At 33.9% G+C, this 10,973-nt stretch overlaps 1 protein-coding gene across 2 annotated transcripts; it reads left to right on the forward strand.

Annotated features, from left to right (window-relative positions):
- Positions 1-970: 970 nt before the first annotated feature.
- LOC18448662 (cysteine synthase) lies at positions 971-9,990 on the forward strand. Of its 2 annotated transcripts, XM_011630407.3 has the most exons (10): positions 971-1,373; positions 2,435-2,544; positions 2,726-2,783; positions 3,140-3,403; positions 3,813-3,950; positions 5,444-5,495; positions 5,618-5,697; positions 6,589-6,648; positions 8,986-9,066; positions 9,665-9,990. In XM_011630407.3, exons 1-10 carry the CDS (start codon positions 1,128-1,130, stop codon positions 9,755-9,757), a joined length of 1,182 nt encoding a protein of 393 aa, XP_011628709.2. In that variant the 5' UTR covers positions 971-1,127; the 3' UTR covers positions 9,758-9,990. The 2 variants fall into 2 exon arrangements, with proteins under 2 accessions (XP_011628709.2, XP_088725345.1); XM_088869219.1 differs by lacking the exons at positions 5,444-5,495; positions 5,618-5,697; positions 6,589-6,648; positions 8,986-9,066; positions 9,665-9,990 and adding an exon at positions 4,372-4,556.
- Positions 9,991-10,973: the final 983 nt, after the last annotated feature.

A 10,973-nucleotide genomic window follows, 5' to 3' on the forward strand; every position in this document is an offset into this window, starting at 1 on the left:
CCTTGAGAAAATATATATAATTTTAAAGGTAATTTAATCCAAAAGGATCCTACTATTTGACTTAGCAAAAATAAACAATTTTAAAATTCGTATTATGATTTACAAATTAAGAGGAAGGGATGCCTAGAAAGTAGGGTCAAGGAGGCAATCTACAATTTTTGTTAAACATATAAAAAATAAATTAAATATATAATCAAATAAATTTATTTTTGATTTGAACAAAAAAAATTGGAGATAAGATGGAGCATCAAGCTTTAAAACATTAATTATTATTCATCATAAAAAGTATAAAAATTATCACAAATATATTTTAAATTTTTATTTATTTAAAAAGAAATTCTAATTTTTATAAACCTTATTCACACCCTTTCTTTTTTTTTTTTCTTTTTTTTTTCAATTTTAATCGTTTTGTGATTATGGGGCTTACAATGTGAGATGTAAACCCAAGAAGCATACGCCTATAAGGATTGTTTGCCATGTGTTTCGTTATGAGATGTAAACCCAAGAAGCATATGCCTATAAGGATTGTTCGCCATGCCCATTATAAAGAGAGAGGTGGAAAAAAACTATTGTTTTTAATAAAGAAAAGATGGTAGCTTTTATGATATTTTAAGTACTGTAATGTTTACTGTAATTAAAAATTTTTATAATATGAATTAAATTTTATAAAATTTTACAGTATTTAAAATACAACAATATTAATTCAAGTTATTACCGTAATATAACTATTGTGAATGTCATTTTGGTCCCATAACGACCAAATTTTTTTTTAAAAAGTGGACGAGATTTGGACGAGGTTTACAAAAGACTGTTTATGGTTGATGATTTGCCTTAAAAGTAAGTTCGCTTAATTTCGAAAAGCATCCGAAATTTTGCCGTATCCGAAAATTTGGCGAATTGTGACATCCAAAGTCAATCGTAGACCTAACGGAAGAACAATCTTTTCTTCTACTTTGTGGGTCCCACTACCAGCGTGGAAATGATCCAGAATTTTTACATTTTTGAAGCTTCGGTGCCGAAAATCCATTGTCACCCTCCCTTTTTATAGCAATTTGTAGGGTTTTTCTCTCTCTAAAATCTCAGCTAATCTCTCTCTAGTTTTCTGAGAATCTAGGGTTGTTTTGATCATGGCTTCTCTCCCTACTCCTTTGCCCTCTGCTCCTCAAACCAGACCTAATCTCTCTCTAGAAAATGCTATTCATGGTAACCTCTTTCTAAGGAGTTTTGTTGTGTTTGATGGCCTGAAAAAGCCCAGTCCATTTTCACTTAGTAATAGGGGAATTAGGGTTTCTAGGCCTGTTACTTGTCAGGCTGTGTCTGTGACACCACAGACTGAGATTGAGGGTCTCAACATTGCAGAAGATGTTACTCAGGTATGGAATTTACAAGTTAATTTTTTTTTTTTTGGTTTATAAAATTTGATACGTGGACAATTTTTTTGGGTTATTTTTATCTTTTTATTTGCTTGTTTGAATTTACAATTTGCATTTGTTGTTATTTTATTGTTGTTTTTTGTTCAGTACATTTTTGGAATTAATTTTGATTTATCTTTGCATATTGGAAAAATGGGGAATAATGGATTTCAGTGCTTTGGTATGGTGCCGTATTTTTGGTTTTTTTTTTTTAAGTTTTTTTTTATAGTGAATTAATAACAGTTCGATACAAATGTATGTGGTTATGGATGCACTGAATGATTTAGTAGTCAATGCTTACTTTTCTTCTATTTCTCTCTTTACGAATGCATTTTTAAGTAAATAAATAAGCCTTTAATTGTAAAAAAAAACAAGTTTAGAAATCCTCAATTCCCAATTTTCTTGGTCATACACCTTCTCTAGATTGAATTTAACCAGCTTTTTAACCAATCTAGTGGTGATTGAGAAGAGCTCTCTCTTTGTCATTTAATGGCTTAAAAAGACTAATTTTGAAACTACTGGGCACTTTGCGTAGACATGTGATGTATTGTATGGTAATTAGAAACTGATATAATGATAGACTGCCTTGGCTAAAAATGGAGCTCGATAAAGTCAGCCACTTGATTCTAACTGGCAAAGGGAAAGGATGGGATTATGAGATTTTATACTATTGCAGTTAGCTAATTTGTTCTTGATGCTTCTTGCATCTGTTTTGACTTTTGATGAAACAATTTTTAGCCATAGAAATGAAGATTTTTGGTGAAACCCCATATCCTTATTTCTCTCCATGTTATAAAACTAGTCTGTTATAGAACACCCCATTAATCCTCTTCACAAAATCTAATTTGAAATGGGAAACTCTCAAAGACTTTACCCCTTCACAAAGACTGAAAGACCTCTTGCAAAATATGTTTGCCTCGATTCAGTTGGTGTGTAGTTATTTAGTTTAAAGAATCATTTGTAGTTATTCAGGCAGAAGAATCATTTCTTTTTTTGATGCATAATTGTCCTTGTTTTAACAGCTCATAGGGAAGACCCCTATGGTATACCTGAATGGTGTAGTTGAGGGATGCGTTGCAAATATTGCTGCGAAGCTCGAAATTATGGAGCCATGCTGCAGTGTGAAGGACAGGTGAAAGGCTATATTTTGGCCAACTAGTTTCCTTTTTTTATCAGTATTAATTTGGCTGCTGTTTTTATTTTCATAATTTACGTATCGTTATCAGTAATACTTTCACCATTTCTATTGAAGAGCTACAGATCAAAACATATGTCTGATGCTAACCTTTTATTCTCAACCTGTTTCTCCTCAGGATAGGTTTTAGCATGATATCTGATGCCGAACAGAAGGGACTGATAACTCCTGGAAAGGTTAGAATAATGGTTACTTGCACTTTTTAACATTTATTTTCATGTTGTCTGTTTATACTGATTATTTGTTTCTAGTCATAAAATGCATTTAATTGTTTCTGTTAGAGAAGTATGTAATCGCCTAATAATTGTCTAAAAGACTAATTAATGGATCATTGCCCATGAAATGATGGTTATTGATGGAATGAGTGGGACCTACCAGTACTAGATATGACCCAATGTTCGCTCCTGCTCTTCATCACCCTTCATCATATCAATGGTTTCATGCATCAGGAATAATGTAACTACATGATTATTTTTTTATGTTCTTTTTAGGTAGCTATGATTCATTTATTTATCTAATCTACATATTTCAGAGTATATTGGTGGAGCCAACAAGTGGAAATACTGGCATTGGTCTTGCATTCATTGCTGCATCGAAAGGATACCAACTGATTCTAACAATGCCAGCATCTATGAGTATGGAAAGGCGAGTGCTTCTTAAAGCCTTTGGTGCTGAGCTCATTCTCACTGATCCTGCTAAGGGCATGAAGGCGGCAGTTCAAAAGGCTGAAGAAATTCTGAAGAAGACTCCTGGGGCATACATGCTTCAGCAATTTGATAACCCTGCGAACCCAAAGGTGTGAACAAATTGGCATTAAATTATGCACTAGCCACCTTTATTGAATAGATATGATTAGAAGTGCACATTTATGAGGGGAACTTGAAGTTATTCTTATGTTGGTTTGGATTGAAACCCCAAATTACTATTTGGCATTTTAGTCATTTAGAGTTTCTTGAATAGACATTACAGTGCACATTTGAAGGAAACATGGGATTCTTCTTAGTTTTGGTTATGGAGGTAACCCCAAATTAATACAGTAGGTATCTTAGTCATTTAGAAATTTTTGGGGCTTTTTTGCATCTGAAACATTGAGAATTATAATTTTCAACAGGAAAGCCGGCTTCTATACTATGTGATGTCAACAAGGATCCTATCTTCTGCCTTCCATTTGATTTTTTTTTCTTTTGTGTTTATGGTCCTACCAGATACACTTTGAGACAACTGGGCCGGAAATATGGGAAGATACAAATGGCAAAGTGGATATATTTGTTGCTGGCATTGGTACCGGTGGAACTGTCACTGGTGTTGGCCGTTATCTGAAGAACAAAAACCCAAACATAAAGGTTTGTCCACTTCTCTGTTTGTTCCTATTTTCAGGATATACATTATTCATATTTCCATGTGCTTTTCTGGCACTGTCATCCGCAACCATGTAGCAGTCTCAAATAGTTCACAACCTTTACTTCTCTAATTTTGTATATTTTCCTTTTTTTTAACTTAATTGTAAGTCTAGATTATCCTGTATTGCATTGTTTTGGAGATTTTATGTATTTCTGTGCATTTAATTATGTGTTTTCTCAATGCATATTTGGCTCTAAATATATGCTTGTTTTGTTCTAGATCAAACAAAACTTTGTAATCGGAAACTAAATAAAGTATAACAGAAAAGCTATGATACTTGATAACGGACTTGATGCCTAGAGTTCCATTCTCACCAGGTCCCAATTTAACATTCAAAGAAAATTTTTTTTTTGCTTTGGTTAGGGTGATATGACCTGAGGATTACGCCCTAGACTCCAACCCCGCTGCTGTTAATGTTAATGAAAATACTTTTAGCAATCGCAGAGCTAGATCTGGAACTCGACATGGGCCCAGAAGAAGTTAGATCAGTGAGTCCTGAGTGGACAATGTTCTTCCATGCTGGGTGAGTTGCCCCAATATATTCCAAACAAGTATGGAAAAATAAAAAAATCATAAAATTTCACAAAATTTCTTAAAGATTTATAGAAATGGACATGATAAAAAAGATTGATGTTTTTGGCATACATAGTGTTTTAATTTGAAAAAAATGATGAAAAGGTTCATGTAAGTAGTGTTTTATTTTCAAAATCTCAAAAATCTGAGATTTTGAATGATTTCTTGTGAGAAATAGGCCTATGATTCAACAAACAACACAAATCTTAGGTAGCAAATGTCATCTGAGATCGAGCTAGTGTTGCGAAGAAATCAAAAACTTTAAACTTCGGCTGAACACTAGTTTGAAAATTTCAAGTTCTCAAATCCGAGGAATTCGTTTTTTTTTTTTTTTTTCTTGAATCTGATCTAATTCGGGATCGTCCTAACAATTGTTTAGGAAAAATGATCATAAAAGGGGAGTTTTCTGCCTCCCTTTTAAACTAAGAAAAACTACCGGACTCGGCAAATCTGTCAAAAACTTGCGAATTCTTTGACAGATCCTTCGAGTTACAACAGTAAATTGGGTAAGTGAATATTACCCCTACCTGAGCAGGGTGGTTTCCAGGCTTGGCAGGGTGCCGAGCCTGAGTGACTCAGCCAAGTCATGAGTGGACTCTCTGATTTTTCCAAGACTGATTAAAAAAGAAAAAGAAACCTTGTCTCTTTTGGTTATTTACCATTCCAAGTTCCATGAGATTCAAAAGTTAATTGTTCACCAAAAAAAAAAGTTAAGTGTTATGAGATACTTTCTTTCTATGTTTTTTGGTGGTGTTGAGATTTTCTTGAGGTTGCAATTATGTTAATACGAAGAAAATGAATTCTAGAGAAAAATAGATTCATTATCTTGGACTTGAGTGCAATTTTTCATGTTGTGCTCTAGGTTATTGGCGTGGAGCCCTCAGAGAGCAACATACTTTCAGGTGGAAAACCAGGTCAGGGGAATTGTTTCTGTCATCCTTACACTGTGTTATGTTTATATCTCACTTTTATAGCAGGTGGATTATATGAAATATTCCATGATTGTATTCTGTTTCTTGCATTGTGGCCACTGTAGGTCCCCACAAGATTCAAGGCATAGGAGCTGGTTTTGTACCCAAGAATTTGGATTTAGACATACTTGATGAAATCTTAGAGGTATGCAAAGTTGCCAATTATCTTATGTCTTATTTCAATGTAGAGGCTCTGCAGGTTGTGGTCTGGTCATTGCTAAGTAATTGCCATTGCTATAATGCTTCCCTTAGACAAGATTGTATCAAGAAGCTAAATTTTGGAAGATGTTTACCTTTGTGTCCTCTGAAAGGAGAAAACAGGAAATAACAGAGCGACTAAAAAAAAAGAATTGATTATCTGGAGGTTAGGAACTAGTTGTAGCCTGAAATGGTCAACCTTGTAAGCATTCTATTGAAAAAGAACTCTATTTCTTGTAGAAACTATTAAATTTCGCCTCCTATCTCCAGGAGAGGTTATTACTGCACTGCCAGTTTCCTCATGGTTAGGGAATTTTTATGTATGTTATTAGCCATTGTTTGGTCTCACTTAATGGATTGCTTGAAGGATGTTTTAACTGTGTCCATTTCTTGGCAACATTCACAAGATGCAATAATTTTGTTAAAAAAAAAAGTGAAAGTATTCATTGTGCTAGAATACTATCGGAACTATGCTAGGTCACTCGATATGATGGGAACTACGCTGTCATTTAAAGGATGTTACACTAGCCTGCTTCTGGTGAAATCACCATTGAAAACTTGCATAATGGACTACTGCGATGGTGCTATTTATGCAACATTCCACTATAAAAATGGTGCTTGCATTATGCTCAAGAAGAATGAACAATGATTGATAAACTTGATTTTGTTCAAAGATGTGGCTGTGTAATAAGATTTGGACTCTTAAAAGTTTAATGTTCCCCATTTTCTTAGTTGTAGAACACTTTCAACTATTTGGTTCTCTTTCTTCTTTACATAACATTGGAGTTCTCAATCAAATAGAATTCAGCTTATAACAAACTTCTCCTTATTTCCACAGATATCCAGTGATGATGCTGTTCAGATGGCAAAGCAATTGGCACTCCAGGAGGGCTTGCTGGTATGTTTTAGTCCCACCCATAGTTATAAAGTCTCCGTTTAAAACATGGTTTTTAAAAAAATCTCCAATTTTTTGAAATACGTTTAGAACTCCGAGTTTTTCAAAAGATCTTCAAAAAATCACGTTTTTTTAATGGAACCGATATATATCCCGTATTCTATCTTTTTTAAAAAAAAAAAGTTGTCAAAAAAATTTCTTCCCTATAACTTTATTTCTTTATTAACTTAATATTATTGAATTTTGGTTTAAAGATAAGTATATTAACAGTGGGAGTAAATTAAGAATCTCGGTTTAACAAAAAATTCCATCAAAAATTTCACCAATGAGTTCCCTTAAAAAAAGTGTACGAAAAAAGTACAAGTAATATATTCCTCATAAAAAGGTAATTAAAACAATCATATATCCTAAAATAGGAAAAAACTTATATAAGGTTGCAGCCTTAAAATGTAGAATTAAATATGCACCTCAAAATCCATTGAAAAAGGTTCTTTTAATGTTGGAAAACCCTCTAATTGATCATCTCGACATCAAGATGTATGAATAAAGAAAAGAAAAGATTTTGAGTCCCAGAAATAGTGTATTTTGCAATACATTATTTAGACCGTCCATTTTCAAGATTTTCATATGTTTATATATCTACTTGATTTTAACTTTTTTTAGAGTTTAAAATTTTATAATTAGATATGAAAATAGATTTTCAAATATCCTAAAAGTTTTTTACACCAAAATTACATGTTATGATAAAATTTGAGGTGCATGTTAATTGGATTGTTTAAGGTTGCAACCTTATAGAAACCACACCCCTTAAAATAATAGGCAGAATTAGAAGAAGAGTAATCTAATGAAAAATCTATATATATTTTTTCTTTAAACCCATAGCGTTCTCATAAAGACCAATAGAGAAATTCAATGATACTAAAGATTTAGGTAGCTAGGAATTCAGTGCTATATTCAAATTTTCTTAAGCATTTTGGTTTTTTTTTTTATCCATAGAGAAGTTTGATTAATTTAATTTTTTTTTATATATATTTTTATTGGTGTATACAACATAACATTTTGGATGGACCACTATTTTGCATATTTAGATCTCTATGTTTTCTTTTAATTAGCTGCAATTTTATATTGAAGGCGTTTTTTGTTTTTTTTCCTTTGAAAAACAATCCTATACCATGGTTCACAATTCTTGTTATTTGCTAATTAGTTCTTATGTTTAATATTGTTGTTGTTTTATTTTGTGCTCCCAGTAAAACTACGACATGTTTTGTGATGTCACAACGGAGTAAGCATTGTTGCTGGATTTATTGAAAGTTTCAACCAAAAATTGTTATAGTATTACTCTAATAATTGTTAAAGTATTACTCTAAAGACACTAGTCAGGCTATAAAATTATTATTTAATGGCTTTAGTATATCTATACAATAGTTGCACATCATAATCCTATATTGTGTCATCTTTACATACCCGATTCTTTCACTATGTTTTTTTGAACCAAATCCGAAATATTCACAGTTCTATAGCTTATCTTATTTTTTGGCAATCCGATTGTTTTCTCGGACTTTTTGAAATAAAACTGATTTGTTGCTGATGTTTTGGTCTGCCGATATTTTATTATTCTCTGTCTTCCTAACTATGGTCCCACCTGGAGATGTATGGAGTTTTTTCTGGCATGATGCACCCTCTCATTTTTCTCCTCCACCCTATAAAGTAGTGACTCCACTGTTTGCTAAGCCCTCTCTCTCTCTCCCTGACCATTCTTATCGCTATCCTTAACGGGTATCTCAGTTCTATGCACATATTAGTCTATTCTGAGATGCCAGGAAAGTCCTGAAGGTGGGTTGTCTTTCATAGGTGTATGCCTTTGGAAGAGCTATGGCCAATCTTTAATATGATCTTCTGAAATTTAGTGGCAGTCAATGTGGTAAAAATTAAAGTCAAATTTTATGTGTCATCTATCGTATTTATTTTGTGTATCTTGGAATAATCTGAATGCGATCCAGTGAAATGGGTGAATTTGAATCCTTAATATCAGTCTGAATTTCAGAAAAAATTTACTCTTTAAGGAACTCCGAATACACCCATTTTGAGCTGAATTTTTGCCATTCTAACTTATCCAATTCATTAAAATTTTGGACAAAAAGTTCAGCCACTTGATTAGTTGGCTTCACAACAATCTTGTAGCCCGATATTCATCAATACTCGCAGAAAACAGCCGAAATAAAACTTTCTACTTTCTTTTGAACCTCGAATTTTGTCTGAAAGTTTGTATTTTAGTGACCGAGTTTGGGAATTGAACCTTTGCAGTACCATATAATCTCTCAATCTGTTTGTGATGTGCAGGTGGGGATCTCTTCAGGAGCAGCAGCACTTGCAGCTATTAAAGTGGCAAAAAGACCGGAAAATGCTGGAAAGCTTGTTGCTGTGAGTCTCTCTCTTCATGCCTTTTGAATACGCACAAACATGCACATCTTGCCTTTTGTATTCACATCTCTAGGTGTACGTCCACATACCCTGAATGCTTGCAAATATCCGCATCCCTGTACCAGACCACATCTCTCTCTCTCTCTCTCTCTCTCTCTCTCTCTCTCTCCCCTACCTACTCTGCAGATAAAAAGACATACATTCTCGCGTGTGCACCCAGACACTTCAAATCAACATACCCAGTTGACCCAAAGACAGGGACCCTCTCTTTCCACATTCTTATGGGTGTACACTAAATTGGTCTGGCTTTTTTTTACACATGTAAACCTGTGCCAATCTCTCTCTCTCTCTCACTCTCACAGACACACACCTACCTATCCTATAGACTCTCTCTCTCTCAGACACACACCTACCTACCTTATAGACACACGCATGCTCTCTCTCTCTCAACACACACACCTACCTACCTACCTACCCTGTAGAGACACGCATGATATCTCTCTCTCTCTCTCCCTTCTGTCTCACCCTGTGGACACAAACATGCACACACTCATCCTCATCTCCCTCATGCCTAGACTTGACAGTGGAGCAATTACAGGTTGTTTTTCCGAGCTTTGGTGAAAGGTACCTGTCTTCTGTTCTGTTTCAATCAATAAGAGAGGAGTGTGAGAAAATGCAGCCCGAACCATGAAACCACATATCCCTGTCTCCTCTCTCTCTCTCTGTACAAAAAGATGGTAATTCTCACGTGCCTTCTGTTTTGTGTGTAATGATGTAATCTTCACCTCCAATATTTAATATTTATTACCTGGTCACCTGTAATCTGGTAATCCGAATATTTACCAGCATCACATTTTTCCATGTTCAACAAACATCTGATTGTTGAGATAAATAAAAGATATGATCCTGTTTGGGCACTCTCAATTTGAATTGGGTTATCATCTACTCTCACCGGTTTATATAAAGGAAAAGTATAAAACAAGATCATTTATTTTTGTACAAGGTGGTCACAATTAATTTTGACTATTGGATGTAAAGTTGGGTGATTGTATTTATTCCATTTACCAAGCTCAAACTTCAGAGAAATTTTTTTTTTAACTGTGGTATATTAAGTTATCAGATTTGCATCATGAATATAAACAATCAAAGAAAATTTTCTCAAACTTTGGTTTCTTTATATTTTTAAAAGATCTAAAATGAACAGTCCAGAAAGGCTGGGGGGGTAAAGTTTATTAGCATTCATTGTTAATGATCACGGTGGTACCGGAAAAATTTTGGACCTCACCTTATTAGGGGTCTAGTGTTGGCAGATCAAAACCCTGTGAAACTTGGACATGTATCAATCGTAACATCATGGAACTGATGTCGGTGTTTGCTTTACTTTTCTTCTTTGGACATGGTTTATATGAGCCCATGTAGAAATGAGTCACGTCTTACAAATTTATTTTTGAGATGGATTTTTGGACTTAATTTTGAAGGTAATTGTAATCTCTAAGAAGGAGATCATGAGTATGAAAAAATAAATAAAATTCGAAAATTAAAAATAATAATTTTATTAGGAAAATATTTGGATTGTTAGTTTCAATTGTTTCTAGATGGATCACCTTATAGATGGATGCAAATATACCTTGGGGACCACAAATGTAGATATGCGGTCCCCGTTGCATGAAACAATTTTCCTTTTTTTATTGAAAATGGCACTATTTGAGTTTGTGTTTCACCTAGAACTCCACCTTCACATTTGTTAAATTGTATGACAATGAGTTTTTTGTAGTGGCCGCTGATTTTGAGGGTCGTATTTCTGACGACGATGCATGTGTCTTTCCAAAAGTGAACCAACCCTTTGGACCGCTACGAAAAACATCATTGGATTTCAAAGCAACTCACTCGATCTAATTAAAAAATCT

The sequence above is a fragment of the Amborella trichopoda genome, chromosome 6, assembly GCF_054954075.1.
Source record: "Amborella trichopoda isolate Santa Cruz 75 chromosome 6, AtrichopodaSantaCruz75HAP2 v2.0, whole genome shotgun sequence".
Taxonomy (NCBI): Eukaryota; Viridiplantae; Streptophyta; class Magnoliopsida; order Amborellales; family Amborellaceae; genus Amborella; species Amborella trichopoda.